At 33.6% G+C, this 19,676-nt stretch overlaps 1 protein-coding gene across 1 annotated transcript in view; it reads right to left on the reverse strand.

Annotated features, from left to right (window-relative positions):
- Positions 1-9,309: 9,309 nt before the first annotated feature.
- The window catches only part of LOC130444044 (retinal homeobox protein Rx1), a 69,078-nt gene continuing 58,711 nt past the window's right edge, over positions 9,310-19,676 (reverse strand). The window contains exon 3 of the mRNA XM_056779014.1: positions 9,310-13,699. Within this exon, the coding sequence (XP_056634992.1) occupies positions 13,325-13,699 (375 nt within the window). The 3' untranslated portion in view covers positions 9,310-13,324. The remainder of the gene's footprint in view (positions 13,700-19,676) is intronic.

Below are 19,676 nucleotides of genomic sequence, written 5' to 3' on the forward strand. Positions count from 1 at the left end.
CTCCTTCTCACAATTTTGAAAAAGGGTTTTCCACAATGGTAAATGTGAAAACAAAATAAAATATGGAAAATGGAAAATAAAATTATTTTGTGTTTGACAAAAATCAACAGTCATTCAATAAGTAGCTAATTCCAAGCTAGCTTCTCATAGTTTTTCTCAATAAATAATTCTGCTGGATTCCAAAGAAAATAGAATTTTTTTTCCTTACCTATTTTGTGTAGTGTGTCTTTTCTAAGTAAACAACTTTTTTCTCACAACAATAGGACCTAGGATACAAGCCAAACAACAAATAAAGCATAAATGCAATATAACTTTGGAGTAATATTGCATTAGTTGCCATTGATATTAAACAATTTTTCTCAGGTACTAAATTAGTACGCTTCATCCATTATCCGTCACTCGTATGGTATCTGTGGTCTGATTGCTCTTTATTTTTATTTATCACCTTTCCTCGCAATCTGCTGAGGGTCATGATCTGCCGGTTTAAAGCCCCTGTACACAAACGAATCATCCATGTCACCCAACAACAAGTCGTAAAAAGAGTTAGAGCTTAGTTTTGTCTTTAACATTATACAGTGAATTTCATGTAAGCCCTCAGATTAATTTTCTTTGAATAGACATTGTTTTTGTTCATGTTGGATTGAAAAGAAAAATGTACCGATCGAGAGCGATTTAAGGACGATCTGTATATAACGGTCAAGTACAAAAAAACGTGAATTTTTTCATAGCGAGTGCTAGAATCCGGAAATTTGTTACGGCACTGAATCTCTCATCTCCATGCTTCACCTCGTTTCCATTGAACTACGTCTAATTTGACATCTCTTATTTTCGATTTAGTTTTTTCCATTTTCAATTGTTGTTTTTTGATTGAGTTTTTTCGTAGTGCTTCCACGAACGGTAATGGAATTATCAGGTCTGTTTGTGTTTCAAAATGACATCACAATAGCTTGATTTGAAGATTGCTTTTAATACCAATTTCAAAGTAAAGCAATTGAAAGATATTTATGGCAAAAACTCGATTTTTCCAGTTATTTATCGAAATAAATTCCGTCACTTCACTATATCGTTTATTGTGATAATTTCGTAGATATTTGTCGAATTATCACAATATCCAAAAAAAAATTAGAGTGATCCAGAAAGAGGTTTCTGGATCAAACTCTGCCCGAGGCCACTAAAAGTCTCTTGGTCGCCCCGGTCATCAAACATTAAATATATCTGTTTAATTTCATTGTTTACGATGAATAATCAGGCTCGCATTTGCGAATTTTTAGTTAGATTTCTCATTATCTCACTCACTACAAGTTTTTTTGTAATGTTTGCACATTTTCTTATCTTCCTGCACCTTAATGGAGCCAAATCGTAGTTTTTCTTTCTCGAGAAGACCTGTAAGATCCCCCTATCATTGAGATCTGATCATTATCACACTATCTCTAATATGTAGGCACTTTTATCTACTTTTACACTATGCACTTGGATAAGTAACTCAAAAGGCTTCGTCCTCTTCAGTCTTCTCTCTAGGTGCGTGTTGTCGAGGAGCTAGATTGCCTCGAAGTACCAGGGTACATCAACGATGCTCCTTAGCACTTTATTTTGGAATATTTGGATTATTTGGGTGTTGCTTCAGCTTGCACATCCCCATAGTTGAATCCCCTAGGTTTCAGGATTTGTTCATACACAAGTAGTTTATTATAAATTGACAGAGTAGATTGTTTTTCCAGCAACTAATACATTTTCTTGTATATTATACCTAGTTCTTCTCCTTTTTTGTCATGTGAGGTTTCCAGCATAACTTCCCATCTAGTGTTAGCCCCAGATATTTCGCTGTATTAGCATATGGTACCTGTTCATCGTCTAATCGTACTGGTACCTATATATTTTTCGTGATTTGGATAGTAAAACTATTTAAAAAAGTACAGAAATTTCTAATACATCTTGTAATAATAATATTACATTATATATTATCAGAATCCTAGTATAAAATTAATTTCCTCGATTAGATAAAATCAAAAAGTCGAAATTAAAAAAGGAAAATAGTTGGTAAGTGGGTAAGATGGATGCTAATGTGTAAACTGACATTAATTTTAGGGGAAACCTGTATACGCAGTCGTCGGTGCGTGACCGAGCACGATATTGTTAATCGTGTGTTTAATTAAGTTAGGATTCAGATTATCATGAAATACGGTCACGTTATTTTTACATTTACGAATTTGAAAGAAGTGAATATACCCTAAATTATTCCTAATATTGCCAAATATCAGATCCACGAAACGATAAATACAATTTGAATTAATTTTTTTTAACAATTTAACAGTTATAGAAGAAAATAACTTTTATCCACACGATCTAGTTAATCGATCGTCCAAATGAATTAATAAGCTTTTTCTTGTTGACCTAGGACGTTTTTTTACAAAATTATAATTGAGGCGTTTCTTACAAAAAACTCAGATTCTACAAAGAGAACCATAGTACGAATTTATAGCCCCCAAAAGATCAAGTATTTCTGCAAAAACACCCATAGTCCAACCGAATTCCTGCAAAAACCATTGTCCCGTTCTGTTTGATTAGTAAGAGTGTTAACGATATTTGTGATGAAAATAATGTTACAAATTGACAGAAAAAGAAGGAAAAATGTGTAAAGAAAGAAACAGTTATAAAGGAAAATAAAGTACGTGGTGTGGCACATATAAATCATAAGGGAAAACAATTTCCGCCTAAAGTTACTAGAGCTAATTGTAGGCATGCCAAAAACTGAATAAATTTCTAAGTATTAATGTTATTATTGAGTAGATTTTTTGTTTTAGGTATTCGCGTTTAAAGTTCTTTCAAAATATTAACGGAAGTAATCGACAGAATTTGATAACTCTGTTGAATAACAAGAAAAGTTAGTAATACAAGTGACGATGAATCAAATGCGGAAAAAAGAAATGACAGAATGAAATCGCTTAGTAACTGTGCAGATAAGAGTGGAAGGCAAAGAATATCCAGTATATTTTAAGGCGTTTTTAAGCATATTTGGTGCTACTAGAGGGAGAGTACGAAGACTACAAAATAATGTTTTGGTTCAAGGTAAATCACCACACGATAGAAGAAGAAGGCATAATAACAGACACAAGAAAATACCGGAGCCTGTAGCGAATTTTATAAAAACTCATAATCCAGTCTTTTAAAGCTCAGCAATCACATCATTCAAGACAAAAAATCCAGATATACCTTCCAGAAACAATTATTGTCAAAACGATGTATAAAATGTTTTTAGAGAAGTTTCATATTAATGTAACCTACAGGTAATCAATAGATTGATCAAATTTATAGTGCGATCAAAAATTCCGCCTACTATTTTGGAAAAACATTCAATGGCGTTGGCAATCGACCCGCAAAACTTAAGCCAAAACACGAATTGTTGAAAATGTGTCCCATTCACTGATATAGACCAAGGCGTTAGCAGATTTGATTTACAGAATTGTCCCTCATCTGTGGGATTATACAAGCTTTTTCATATATAATTCGTTCTAAAGTGACTAGATAAGATCAGATTACCTAGGTGGTCACTCCATTAATTCATGTCTTCCGATCAACTTTCCTTCAATCTGGTTATCAGAAAACATTAAGACCATAAGGTATAGATGCACCATTTTGTTGAAATCAAACATTCGTGTCTAGATATTAACTTGACGACAACGCTCGACTGTTTAGAGAGTGTCCTTTTGAATTAACGAATAAATGAAATGTTTGAGCAGGTATCATATTGAGGGCTCTTTCACAAATTCATGGGACCTGAACCCTTCTGTAGTACAAAGGAAAAGAATTGGTAGATAGAAGCAAAACCAATTATTGGGGGATTGGGAAATCTATTTCTCCCAGGAAGTAAATGTAGAATATTTCGAGTATCTTCTGTAGACGATCAAGTTTTCTTTAGGACTCCTCTTGCTATTTAAAAAATCTGAAGGGAAAAATACCTCGATTTAAATGAAAATTGACGGGTCGAAGATCTTCCATTTCCTAGGGGAGGAGGTTGAACTTGCATGAAACAATTGATACCCACTTGATTTGAAAAACGTTTTTATAAATTATATCTGATAACTTTTCTATGTCTTCACTTACAGTTTAAATAAAGTTTGATTATTTTCTGTCGTGAATCTTGCGCAATTTTTAAGATAATTGAATAAATTAAACTGTATAATTTACTTTGTTTTCCATTTATTATGCATTCGGAATTTGATTAACATAAGAAACACTCAGTGTGTTCGATTAAACTATTCGAAAGATCGATTTAATTTGTGAACAATACTGGCAATATCATCAACTAAATTGAAATTAATTAGTATTCAGGCAGAAATTCTTAGTGAAGATGGTGGAGAAACTGAAACTCGTGCCGCTCGTAATGGTTGATCAACGACGACAAACAGGTATTAGCATTTTATTGCTTTAGTCGAACCCTCCACGCCCTCAAGATAAAGTGGAATTAAAACTGAAGAGCTCTTTGATCTCAACTGTATTAACTAAACTGAGCTATTGGCCACACTTATTAAATGACAGGGAGAGAAAAGTAACTTGTTTCTTTTTCTCTTTTCTTTTGCGATGGGAATAACTCGTTCGGTTAGTCGAGTTCATTCTCAAATTTAGTTGTTACTAAATAACTATTCTTAGGAACTTTTGAATCGAAACGACATAGTCTTGTTTTGAAGCTACGATAACGATTCCTGGAATGCTGATGTCCAGCTTTCGTACCACCTCTTCGGTAGTTCTGCCTGGAAATCTTCCTGTTGGTTAGTGAGAATTTTTTGACCATTTTGGTTATTTGATCATTCACCGTTGTAAATTTTTCTGGTTTTTCTGGTGGTCCTGTAAATTATTTTCGAATCAGCTTACTAATTACTCTACAACTATACTCATAATAACACTGTTATTTTTGATAAAGGACTTAAAGAAAAGTCGAAACGTCAAAATTTATCTTTGTTTTAAAAATTATCAAAAAAACTAATTTTTAAATAGAAGAAACCTAAAATTAGAACATTTAGATGCATTAATATATCAAAATGTCCAAGAAATAAGAAATTAAAGAAATTTACTTTTTTTATAACTAATAACTATCTATATACATTTTCTCTCATGGTCTCTGTTTTTGATTATTTAATACTAGTAATAAACCATTGCAGCTTTATTTGATTATATACCTTGTTACATTAGTTAATTCCTGAATATACAACAACTAACTTTTAAATATCTAACTATATTATGAAGATAATATAATAATAATGGTATCTATGAACCTTGTCCTCGCGTCAGTTCAACTCAGTTTATATTGGCCTTTTTGACCTTCGGGATCTTCAGAAAGAGTTTATCTTCAGTCCTTGGAGTATAATTGTGATTTCTGGTGTAATTGTAGCATAACCTTCAGTATGTATATCATCAACGTTTTCCCAAAATCCAACTTATATTATGTCTAGTTTTCTTAATTTGCAGTAGGCAGTTTGTAAGGGTTATTCCAATTCTTTTTTCTCTAGTATATGTCGCACAGATTTTTCATTGATATATGCTTAGTTTTCCAGATGATGTACCGCGGTAAACTTGTTCTTAATTGTCTTTGTTACCTGCACTTATAACTTTTTCTGTTAGGTTTCTACTATTGATAATATTGATATCAAGGTGATAAAAGCTTGAATTTATTTAGAGTGTTCACAACTCACCTCATTCATTTTGGTGATTATAATAAAATAGATCGTTTCGACATATTCATCTGCCAAATTTCATTCTTTTTTATCTGAAAATTCCAGAGATATGTTTCTCACGTTCGTCCCTCGTATACATCCCCAAGTGGACAAAAATGCACGAAATATTGAAATATGCGACATCTGGCATTTCCCGAATTTACATAACTTATCAAAGAATATTGTAGAAGTAGAAATAATTGATATATAAAATTTTTTGATCCAGTCCTACTAAAGATTGGATCAAAGATACTTTCTGTTGTGGATGTATATACACAAAGCTATTGGGAAAGCTAAAATAGGAAATAAAAGTTTCTAAAATTACCTCAGTACTTTCAATACAATAAACTGAGAATAAATTTTAATTCTAGTTGCATTTTTTAAACGCAAAGAATTGATATTTAGTGAAATGATGAAGCCCATCTCTACGTATCTCATTTGGATAGCGCTAAGCGAGTCGTAAAACTGTTATTAGACGGCAATTAAAATTTTATTTTCGTTCAAAATTAACAACCTTAAATGAAATTTTGTTCTTCAGCTACATTGATAAATTTGTTTAATGTTTTATTAAGAAAATTTAATGACTATAAAGATTTGCGTTTCATCTAACACCATTAAGATTTTGATTTATATTTTATTTTAACATTTTCGTGCTTTCTGGAAAGAAGCACCTAAATTAATCTTGTATGGATGTAAATAAGGTATTACATATTTGTTTTTGTTCGGTATTGAATACGTCTAGATCTAGCATTCAATAACCTCAATTAACAGACACAAACCAAAAGCATTACAAGAATTGATGAATCTCCCTAAATCTCCCTAAAGTTTTTAATGATAATGTCAATTCCTGTTCTTGTTCGTGCGTTATCTATTGCTTTTCATTCGCTATGAGCACTTTACCTCCACAAAGCACTAAAAACAATATCTGACACTAAAATCTGACACTAAAATACGCACCTGGACACGATCAAATGTAAGGGTAATCTGAGGTAGATAGGTTTGAAAAAATTACGATTACGGGAGAGGATATTAAACAGTACTACCCCCGAAGAAACGGTTAAAAGGTACACTTAACATAGGAATTATAGAAAAATTTCACAAAACACTCAATCAAGAAGACCATTGGAATGGGAACGGATCGCTGGGCATTGTACTGATGTTACAGAAATAAAAACTATTACAAACTGCTCTGTCGGTGCTCTGGCTTTACCAAAAAGACGACGTCAAATAATGGAAGAGATCACACTGTAAATTCTCTCGAAGAAATAGCATTATTATTAGAAACAAAGATGAGAAGGTGGTTAGGTAGCTAACCAAGTTGTGGAAAATGGTAGATAACACACCTCATGCCTCCGAGTGAACCACGATCAATTTAATGCAAGAGAAATGATCTAAATATAATAATACAACTTGAAAGATGCACTTTCTCTTATCATACAGTGAAAAAATTTGATTTGCACTCACGTTTTTGGTGTATAACTTTAAATATAGTACCACCAAATGTAAATCACTCCTTCACTATCAATAGCATTAAAACTTCGAGACTTTACGGTCTTGGAACGTGATATTATTATTATTTTCCCTTTGATGTTATGTAAGCATCAGTTTACATCTTCTTCAACAGCCGAAGTTACCTCAAAATGGATAGAACTTTAATAATATATTTTTTGAAAATATATATCTTCTTGGCTACGCTTTTCTTTCTGGTAACCTCTATGATTATATATGATTCTCCTTGTTCTTCTACTTATTTCTTTCAGTCTCGATCTTGGAATGTCAATGTCCAAGATTCGACCCATCTCTTTAGAAGCCTGCCTGCTGATTTTCTAGTTGCTGAATTTTAATGCTTTTTTTGTCAACCGATTCTCTTTCATTCTTCTGTCGACGTGTGACATTCACTTTCATTTTCTCCTTCGTTACCTATTTGACTACATCTTTTATCTGGTCACAGGCCTGTCCAATGTCGGAACTGCGTTTTCTATCCCAGAGGTTACTCCGGCTGTTGACCTAAGTTAATCTAAGAGTTGTTTTGTCCTGCTTCTATCCGCTCTCGTTTCAGCTGCATAGTTTAATATGGGACGTACAGATGTTTGGTAGGTACGCACCTTGCTAGAGGTGGACTTGAAACTGGATATTCTGGTGGTCTTGTTGGCTTGTTTCATTCAACTCAAGACTATATCCAATTTTACGAATTATTTCATATCGAGCCCTTTTTTTGACCCAACATACTTTGCAATTTCCAATGGATATCCCACACAGTGTACATTTTCTGAATGTATCTATTTTATATTCCTCATTTTCATTTTTTTTTATATTAATATCAATTTTTGCTCGAAACGAATTTGAATGCGATGCCCAAATAGTGAGGGTGGCCAGCTTTTAGATCAGTTGCATTCAAGGATATTATCGTTTACTTCTACAAAACTTTTATGGTCTTGTGCAGCATTTCCACCATAAAAAAATGATTGTATTTTCTTATAATTGTCACATAATTGAAAATGTTTAGATCTTGTGTAACATAACTTAAAGACCCGCAACCAGGTGTGAATACTCAATTCCCTTCTATTTTTTGGGATACTTCAAATGATGACTAGCAAATGTGATTTTTACCAAATACTTACCAGAAGCTTCAGTACGAATTATTTCATTTCTGTATTTGTTCCATTGATTGTAATATGCCACTTTTCAATCCTGTTTCGTTGCTGCTTAATTCGGATCTTTGTGTAGAACTTAAACAGCTGTATCATCATCAAATGTTGTCAACGTCGACTTGGTGACTGATTCTACCTTGTGGTACTCCCGATCTTATGAATTACAGTGTAGTCAATTATGACTTTATAATGTACAAAGCTCCCGCTAACTTCTTCTTAACCTTATTTTGTAAACTATTATGCCAAACCTTGTCAAAAGCCTAACTAACGTCAAGGAAAACTGTATAACAGTATCTTTTTTCTTCAAAGGATTTATTAATGACACAGACCATTTTGGGAACTTGTTCAATGTTGTAATGGTCGGGAATCAAGTTCTTCTTCGCTATGATTTTTGATAATATCCTTGATAATAGTTTTTATAAATTTTTGGCATTACTGGTGAAAGACTAATTTAATAAATGATGAGGTGAAGCTGACTTTGGGTCATAAGTAATAAAACATGAAAACTACGCTGCTCATCATCATGAATTTCAAGGTAGAAGTCTGATTTATTATTTGAAATCATGGTGTTCAACACCTGAGATAGTGGTCAAAGAAGACCAAACTTTTTAAACATCTATTGGCTACTCCTGTGTCTCTGGCTAGCTATTGATGTTCGACTTTCTTGACATTATGTCTGATAATATCTGTACTTGTGTTTAATCTATCAGCAAGTATTTGGAACGGAGATAACAAAGGGTTAATGATTCCTATGCGGATTTTTTTCAAGAAAACTGTTTTTAACAAATAAGTTGAGCAATTTATCAACGATGATGATATGATGAACTAAACCATATTAATAAAAAATAATATACCACATTTTATTGATTATTAATAAATAAACTAGTTGTAAATGAAACAATGTTAAATTAGAAGATGATTTATTGCAATTATTTACAAAAATTCACAGCACTAAATAAAGAAAGTACAATAAATAGGGATTCGAAATACTTCGATAATAAAAAGGATTTAATATCACTATTTACACGTTTATGAAATCACTATATATAGGGTAGTTTGTAAGTAATAGACCAAATAGAATCGGAAGATTATCAGACAAATCGTATTCAAAATAAGTGCAAATATAAGTTTTCGGTTATTTATTGATATTTTGTAACCATAAGCTGTACAGAAAAATAGAAAAAGGTTTGGATTGGGCAAATCTAAACATTTGTAAGTGTAAGTGTACAATATATTTATGCCATGTATGTTTAGCACGAACATTTCATCGTTTTATTACTCTCTTATTCATAAACATTTACTATATCGTCAATTTACAAATTTGAATGAATATTTCTCACATTCATTATCTTGTTTAATATCAAAATTTCTTCAAGCAAATTGCATCATATATAATGAAACAACGAATCTTCCAATTCAGTTAGAACAATTACTTTCGGAAAACCCTGTATGAATATCTGAGATCAAATAGAAAAGTTTACCCATATCTAATAATACTTTCAATGTAATATAAATAATATTGATTCAAATCGTATGAAAGTTTTCAAACCAAGTTGTTTTATTGGCTTGATTACGATATATCTACTATAAAAATAATAAATAATACGAGGACTGGCTATTGAATAACCAGACTGATTACGAAAAAGGATTTTATCATCCTCTTTGCTTTACCGCTTCCATCGACTCAAATCGGGTCCCTTTCAAAGCAGATCTTTTTATAACCTGAGCAGACCCGTTGACGCAAGAGCTTTTGGTCAGAAGTCAGATTTTTTGGCTCCAAATTCGCACAGACTTTTGTCATGTGTAATTGCTCGTGTAAAATTTTTCTAACCGTTTCTTTATCGGCGTTTACAGCCTTGGCAATTATCCTGATGCTCAATCAACGATCTGCACGCACAATTTGGTTGATTTTGGTCACTGTTTCCGGAGTTGAAATAGTCACAGGGCGATCTGGGTGCTGGTCATCTTTACCTCACTAAAACGCTTACACCACTCAAAACACGCGCACGAGATTGTCATCATAAGCATCTTGCAACAATTTATAGCACTCAGTCGAAGTTTTTTTTAATTTAACGAGAAAGAAAAACGTTCGTTTCAAACCGCAACTGCACAAATATTATAATAGTGACGGAAACGTGTTTTGTGACGTGCATAGACAAGATATCTAGATACCCAAAGCAATACTTGCGCAGTCTCATTATTTTATAGCCAGACCTCGTACATTCAGTCAAAATAGTTTTATATTGATTGCGCGTTGAATTCATCAGCTTTTCAGCTAGGGATGAAGGGAAAATAGATTCTGTCTTGATTTTCGTGACCTAGGCTCTAGTGAATCAAACATAAAAATGCACTTATTCAGTATTAATAAAAATTTCCACCAAAAAATTCGTTATAGAAAAAGAACAATCAATACAAATTTATCTATCAAATAACATGTTATTTTCCATCAATGTTATCTTGATAAAAATTATTGACAACAGAAGAGTTGAGTTGAATTTTTGAAATCATTTCAAATATTCGGTCAAAGATTAGTAACAATTTAACATATTTATATTTATTATTATTCAATGTTTATTATAACAAACAAATAAATTTTCGGAAATTTCATATAATGTCATAAATCAATTACTTATTATATGAGTGTTAAAAGTAAATTTTTATTTCTTGAGTGAATAAGTTTGTGAAACGAGCGGAGCGAATTGCACACGAAAAAAATGAGATTATCATACAAAATTTTTTGCACGACTGCCCTATTTTAATAACAAAATAGGTGAAATTTTATGACATAAAACCGCCAAATGAATTCTAATAATCAAATAATCAAGAGGTTGTAGTGAATGGCGAACATTGCCAACGCTAAAATTACTAAGAAATGCTCGTTTACAACGATTTCTTTTAGCGTTTTTGTCCTATGTTTGTCTTCGGTTTGTGACTGCTCAATATGTTTGTCGATGGTATAATCAATAAAAGTGATAATTTGGTTGTTTCTGAAAATCAGCTCATCAGTAATAAATTATGTATACCAATTTCCCGGCCTGGAAAATGTCAAAGTTAACCTGTTTTCTTAGCATAAACACAAGAAAAATCAAAAATATGGAGCTCATCAACTTTGTGGGGCTAATTTTCAATGATCAATTTGAGTGCCCTTGTTGTGATGATGTAACTGATGTAACTGTGCATTACCAATCCAGTTGGTATAATTACATTTGATCAAATAACCTTCATTGCTGCAGAATTTCTCAAACTGCCAGAGCAAAAAAACAAAGTACAGGTCACTGTTTTCGAAGATCCAGCGCTTGTTTGCTAGCAGTATTGATACGTTCGAAAAGTAGTTCATCGATGTTGAAAATCTTAAATTTGAATTGAAAGTTATAAATTGTCTGTATTGAAATGAGGCATTCAGATAATCTCTCTCTTCTTTCCATTATCCTCCAAACCATAAAGTGAAACTATTTATATTTGATTCAGAAGTTGTTTCCATGCTTGCCTATCCTGTGCAATCTTTTCGGCATCATGCAGTCTCATATTTATTAATGGTTTTATTTGGTCTAGTTAGAGATCTTCCTCTTGGGCGTTTGCGTTCTACTCTCCCTCTTATGATCAATCGTTCCTTTGTTCCTGATCTTCTAGCTATATGATTGCGGATATATGCGGTTTATTCTGGTTAGCACTCTTGTACGTGGACCAATTTCTTGTAATACGGATACGTTGGTTCGGCGTTCATGATACCAGTAAGAGTAGTCTATAAACCTACAGTTTGAAAGCTTCTATTCGGCTTTTATCTGCTTTTTTTAAAGTCCATGCGTACGCTGCAATGGGGAAGATAAGAGCATCAACTAGACGGAGTTTCGTTGTTTTCGTGACAGATTTGTTTTTCCATATTTTATTTAACTTGGTAGTCGCTGACCTTGTTATAATCAGACGACGGTGTATTTTGCTTTCGCATTTCCCATTGTTAATTAAGGATCCAAGATACTTCGTAGCCTGCAATTTCTGATGTTTGTGGTGATAATTTCTGTTATTGCTGGTATGGTTGACGCCAACTGATATTCCGTCTTGCCACACGTATTCTCCATAATCGTTAAATAAGGTAGGTGAAAGAATACAACCCTGTTTAACTCCTGCGGACATTCTGAATATCCCCGAGTAAATCCCGTCGATTCTGACTCGCGTTGTTTTTTTGATAGTGGTAGCGAACTAGTTGAACCAGGTGTTTTGAAATAATAATCAATGGGAATTTACGGGTGATTGCCGAAATCATTTGGTAAAAATTGAATTGGATTGAAAATAACTGAAACTAGTTTAATAATGGGAAGAATTTCATACTTTAATACCAATTAATTTCATACTTGCCGTGAAATATACAAAATTCTTCGTTGGCTCAGTCACAACAGTCTAAGATCATATAATTAAACGCATAGTTTAAGTTTCTATAAAGGACATACAGACAAACATCACATTCTTTCAAGTAAACATTCACTTTTAACACTGTTGACTGTTCTTCAAAGTGTCACTTTCAATAGCAGTTGTACAAAAAGTGATTTTCCGATGAAGGTGATTCCCATATGAAGAAAAATGAGTCGAAAGTTTCAGTAGTCGTTTTAAAAAATATGTTAAATTGCTTCACATAAAATAATCATATTTAAGAAGCTATTATCAAATGAGGTTTACTACAAGTGATAACATGAATCCTCATCAAAAAATCCAACAACGATATAATAACTACATTGTAATATACAAGGTTATTTACATACAACAAAAATTTACTGTTTCAGTTCTACTCCATGAAAATAGACAGGATAAAATGACAGCTCTCAAGACGAATATCAAACACGATTCTTTTACAGATAAAACTGTTGTTTGAAATTACTAGAGCTGTATATGTACGCCATGCTTAAGGTAAAATTAAAATTCGTGGTCACACAAATTGGCGCAGTCATTTGTAGCTAAATATAACACACTCACTTAAACCATTTGCAAACCTTTAGTAATATTTTCAACATGTTCTTTAGCTTTAAGTCGCAAAGCAGCGATAGAAGTAGTTCTAAGGTCAGGAGGAGTATTGTTAGGTGAATGAGAATGTGAATGCGCCATGGGAGGTCTTCCAGGGTCAGTAGCTATTGGAGAAGTGAGGTAACTGGGATAACCCGTTTGAGGATGACTGAGGAATCCAGGTAAAGCGGATAGAAGTGGTGGTGACAACCATGGATCCATCGGTAAAGTTAGACTCGAGCCAGCTGCCCTCGAGAGAGTCGCAGCATGGTATTCACTTAGACCTAGTCGAGCTGCTTCCATTTTCTCTTGTCGTCTCCATTTCGCTCGTCGGTTTTGAAACCAAACCTGCAACAAAGTATTTATCTTTTAAAAAGTTTCATTAGCTATCCAAAAATATGATTTTAAACATAAAAAATATAATTTAGCTAACTAAATTCAGTAATGATAACTTAGTATTTATTTATTACTGTTATCGAAAATCAAACTAATCACACACACAGATTATATGTAGAATTTTATGACATTTTGATTAGTCAGAAAAAGTGAAGCTACTTTTGTTGTTTACAAAACAATTTCTTGTGTTAGTTTATCATTGCTTCTTGATGAAAAAATACTGTACAAGCTCAGCAATGTGTTATCCGGACTATACTCCACCGAAAAGAACCATTTGTTATTGGTTTGGATGATGGTGAACGTTCTGGTCGTCCAACTGTGGTGGTTACTGCAAAAAATATCAAAAAAAATCCACAAATTGGTTATATCTAATCGTAAATTGAAATTGCGTGAGTTAGCTGAGGCCAAAAAGATATCAGAAGGCAGTGTTTTCACAATTATACTTGAACATTTGAACACGAGAAAGTTATTTTCAAAGCGAGTGCAGCGTTTACTCACAGTCGATCAAAAACAATAACGTATTGATAATTTAGAGCGAAATAAATCAGATTTTTTGCTTCGATATGTGACAATGGATGAAACATGGATCCATCACTTCACTCCGGAATCAAAATTATCATCATCTGAGTGGTCTGCGCTGGTGAACCACGTCCGAAGCGCAATAATCAGCTGGAAAGGTTATGGCTTCAACATTTTTGGGATTAACATGAATATTGTTCATCTACTATCTCCAAATGGGAGAAAAAATAAACAGTTAATGCCACATCACACATAATCAAGGAAACACGGTTCCATATGTCAATGAAAAAACCATTATTTCACGAAGACAATGCATCGATGGACAAGTCAATGGCAACGATGATTAAATTGAAAGAATTAGACTTCGAATTGAATGACTACTGGCTCAAAGAGATAATTGCTGAAACTGAAGCCTATTTTGTGCCTGAATGAAATCGATTATTGGCAAAAAATGTGTTTTTCTTAGTTTGTCACACGACTTATTGAGTAATATGTTACATAAACCAATGTTTGTATGCACCCCTCTTAAAGAATTTTTGCAGACGAATGAAAAAGGGAAGACCTGTTTCGAAGTTCCACCCTTATTTCCCCTAGCACTTTTGATTATCTGTATTCTTGGGTCGAACTCTTACAGCCATCTTGAAATCAGGTATGGACTCGAATTTCCCATAGAGTGATTTGAAATGGTTTATTTTTTCATATTTTGTTTATTTGTTTGGCAAATCCTTTCAAAATTTCAAATACTAGATTATTCAATGGGAAAAATAATAATCTATGAATTCAGTTTATTAACATCAGACGTTGAATTATTTTCTCATTAGGAAAAAAATAATTTTGGGAATTGTTCAAATTTTGACAATACGAGTATTTTATATTTGTTACCATTCATATCATCATACGAGGGCCGTTCAAATATGATCGAGACAAATGCTCTGACACAATTATTTATCATCTTTATCATTCATTCATTCAATCCTCCAAAATGAGTGGTTTTATCCAGCGAATGTTGTCTGGTGAGGTGCTGTTTTGCAATTATGCTCATTCTCGACTGTTATGTAGACATGCTTTGATCCATTTTAGAATTTCCGTGTTTTTATTGCTTTACCACACCAAAACACTAATGACAATACGTTGAGCTACTACGGCGCACTGTTACTAAGGGAACAGATAATCAAGCCACGATCTTCAAAACATACCAGCGAGCCATCTACAGTGTTTTTCTCGATCATATTCGAACCTCTCTCTTTAAAATTTGTTTAACGGGAGGAGCTGACTGAAAGCAATATTAAGTGTCTTTTTAAGATAATTTCATACAAGCATTACTGGTTTTTAAAGATTTATGCTCTTGACCTTGATCACCTTCATTTCTAACAAAACAACCTGAAAATATATATTCTGAATTCAAAATTCTAATATTATAACAGCTCAAGTTATCATTGTAGTAATATTCGTCGGTGTTTTCCAATAGGGACTTGACAATTCTGAATTTAGTTTGTGGACACACCTTTTTACTTAACATCGAACGTCTGCAAATCTTAAAAATTAACTACAGAAATTCGTAAGAGCGTTAACTCCGATTTTCGGTCGTAATTCTCGACAGACAGTAACAAGTTTAGTGAAAAAGTTTGAGTCTACCATATTCGATGTGTGATGTTGCCGTGCCAGTGAGACTACGGGTTGGTCGAAGTGTCGAAAACGCCCGTAGCAAATGATCCAAATCAGGCAATTCCACGGTGTTCTCAAGAGTTGGGTATCGCGAAGACCACGCAAATTTTGCGCAAGGATCTTACTATACACCCATACAAGATCAGGCTCACTCAAGAATTGAACACGATGGACGATGATTATCGATTATATTTGGCCCGAATTGAAATTTATGAACTTGGACATCATGTGGTTTCAACAGGACGGCACCACAAGCCACACAACACACGTTACAATCGATTTAGTGAAGAACAAGTTTGACCGTGTTATCTCAAGAAATGGACCAGTCGATTGGCCGCCTCGTTCGTGTGATTTAACGCCTCTAGATTTTTTTTCTTTAGGGCTGCGTCAAGTCATTGGTTTATGTTAATAAGACGACGACGTTGGTAGAGCTCATAGCCAACATTCAACGCGAAATAGCAGCCGTATCGGCCGAAATGTGTAGCCGAGTCATGGAAAATTGGGTCTAACGAATCAACCGCTGCAAACGTGCTCGCGGTGGCCATATGAGCGAAGTGGTCTTCCATTCATAAATGTTTTAAATGTATTTCAACCTGATAATAAAGTTTTTGAAATATCTCAAATGGTTTTCATTTTATTTTGAAAAAAAGTTGTCTTTATTGGAAAACCCCTTATTTGAAAGAATTCAGCCGCAGCTGTACCTCATTTTGCCTAGTCAATCTTGTTTGTGTGTGTACAACTCCCAAAAACATCCTAATCGCAGCTCTGCAGAGAAAAATATTTCTATGTCAAACCCATTCCAAAAGCGTGTTCCACTTTCCAATTTCAAAAATAAACCATCTTAATATAAAGATAACTCTATTTTTATTAAAAACATAATACTGGAAATAAGCGCAGTCGTCGAAATATCAACTATATAGAAAATTGAGACCTGCAAGTGATAAAAAAATTGATGCGATTCTAAATATGTTCCCAAGAAAAAAAGGTACATATGGATATATAAGGATGTAACTTTTTATGAGTGTGAAACATCCCGTACATATCAAATTCATTTTATGATACTAAATCTCGTATACAATATGACGAATTCACTTAATGTAACATATATGCTTTCCAACGAGGTACCAAATAGACCAGTCCTTCTCTGCGGTACAGATATCTTTCTTCTCAGTTATGTTAGGACGCCTTCGGCGAGCTCAAAATTGGTTTTGAACTGATGCATTAATTGACAATTTGATGGCATTCTTTGCCCGGGCTAATAGCGACTGAAGCTGTCTTAAATTGACTAAACCCAATAAGAAGTTTTAGTGAACTCCCATGTTTCTCGAATGCAATTTTCTCGTTGTGTTGGCAATTGTGTAACTTCATAAAAGTAAGCTGACGGCACAGAATGAAATTTTTATTTCGTTTTACGAAAATTGAACTCGAATGAAAAGAACTAATGACCAAAGTTATTATGTTTGTTTGGAATCAAAATGTTTTTAAAATAAATAACGATATTTCAATTAGATTTAAAAATGAATTATATGATTTTCGTTTTATACACAACATCGGATAAATATAATATGAAGATCGATTGTTTATTAAGCGTTCAAATGCTGGGATATAATTTAAACTTATACTACTAAATATAGGTTAATAAACTTTGGAAATTTAACTATATAACTTCAAAAAGATAATAAGATAATAATTGAGAATTAAATTTGAACAAGAAATAGAGGCGAGGAAACTAAAATTTATTAAGAGAAATTATTGAACCCTATCATCAGTTTGTATTTCGAAAAAGCTACTAAATGATGAATCAATTTTTTCTTTAAAAGCTACCAGAAAGAATATATTCAACAATACTCCTAGACGAGGGTTGTTAATTAGGTTTTGAGTTGTAAATATGTCAAATCTGACATAAAGTTTGAACGGACTCAGAACTTGTTGTCATACGAGTGCTATTTGAGTTGTTTACAGATACTTGAATCATTCATTGATGATTTTCTATTACTTTCGACGTGTAGTAAATCAACAGCAGTGTGGTAATCAGCTCGCTTCGACTTTTGGCGATGAAGCACCATCTTCAGTCATCGTGTTTCGTTGGTTTCCGTGAAGGTCGTCCAATATTGGTTAATGTGCCAGAAACATCGATGCTGTACGTAAACTGATATTGCAAGAACGTCATGTGACATACAGTGAAATGGAAGCATTCTTGGGCATTGGTTCCAGTCGCATAAATTCAATATAGCAAGAAAATTTGGCTGTCAAAATGATTTGTACTCGCTAGATACCGCATAAGCTCTCGAAAACTTGTGTGCAACTCCTGCGCCTCGGCCTTTTGGATCGCTTCATGAGCGTCGATTTTATACTCGGGATTAGAAATAAGTCTGGTGAAGCCGAGTCTGGACTGTAAGGTACTAGTAACAAGATACATAACTACACGCAATGCTGTATAACTCTGCACGTTTTCATGGTAAAGTCGCCAGTTGTTGGCGGTGGCTAGGCGCAAAAAACTGTATTAACTGTTTGTCCGGGTGGTACGAACTTTGTGGATGACACCATGTTGACCAAGGAAGCAAATATGTATGGAATTTTGCATTTTGCTTTCTTGGGCCGTGGGGGAGAAGGTTTGAGCTCTCCAGCTTCTCTATGGGGCTGATTCAAAGACCAACCACTCACCACATTGTCCAAAAAGTCGGTGTTCTCTTTCAAATGATTGAGAAGATCTTGGAAGAATGCTCAATTTATCAGCAATCATTCTGATACTTTCTACCTTCTCGAAACAACTTGTGGTACTCAAAAAAAACCGATCTAGACATGGCAGCATAACTGTAGGCCTCCTTAATCATGTCGTGAGCTCTTTTCCTGTCTACTAAGCTTTACATACAATTTGATGGTGTATCGCTGCTTCTATAAACGCTCCTTGATTTTATGGGTAGAGGTATTTCGACAGGGATCACAGTACTTACAAAAGATCTACTATCTTCAACGAAGACCGCCTCTATGTACGACATTCGCTTAGGAAAAACAAGTCCTACTAATTTCAGAGCAAACCCTGTATGCTGGAAACAATTTGCACACAGTTTTCATGGCAAAATTATTGAAGAAAATGAACTTTAAAATGTGGTTTAGGATGATTTTAAAATATTGGAAAGTCACTGGACTAAGTGTGTCAATTCGAAATTATGAATATAATATTAATAAGTTATTCCTTAATTCTAATGTCATGTTGCCGTCAAAACTCCCCCGTATTTAGCATCGAAATAGATCAATTCAGTAAAATGATATAATATCCATACATCATTATCCTACATTACGATAATCTGATGCGAACAAACTACTCAAAACAATTCAAAAAACTTTTAACTCATTCTTGATTACACTATTAATAATTGATGAACATATATAGCAATGAATTTTTAATTAAATACCTACTTTATAGTCTATGTGAAAATAGAATCCGTAGTCAATGTATAGTATACCTTTTTGTGAAATTATCGATCGTCTAATGTCATTATTTTGTTTGAGAATCATGATTATGTTTGTCAAGTAATCAAACTACAATGCCACCAAAGTGGATACTCAGTGGCGACACTTCAAAGCTCCTTCAAAGCTTTAACGGATTAATAGGAAGGTCAGAACTACAGTTAAAATACACTCAACAGCAAAAAAAATCGGACCCCTCATACCTTTCTTATTAAAAGCTACTTTTCAGCAATGTGTTTGTTTTGTGGGTATTTTAGTTATAACGAAGTATTTA

This window comes from Diorhabda sublineata, chromosome 5 (assembly GCF_026230105.1).
Source record: "Diorhabda sublineata isolate icDioSubl1.1 chromosome 5, icDioSubl1.1, whole genome shotgun sequence".
NCBI classification, from domain to species: Eukaryota; Metazoa; Arthropoda; class Insecta; order Coleoptera; family Chrysomelidae; genus Diorhabda; species Diorhabda sublineata.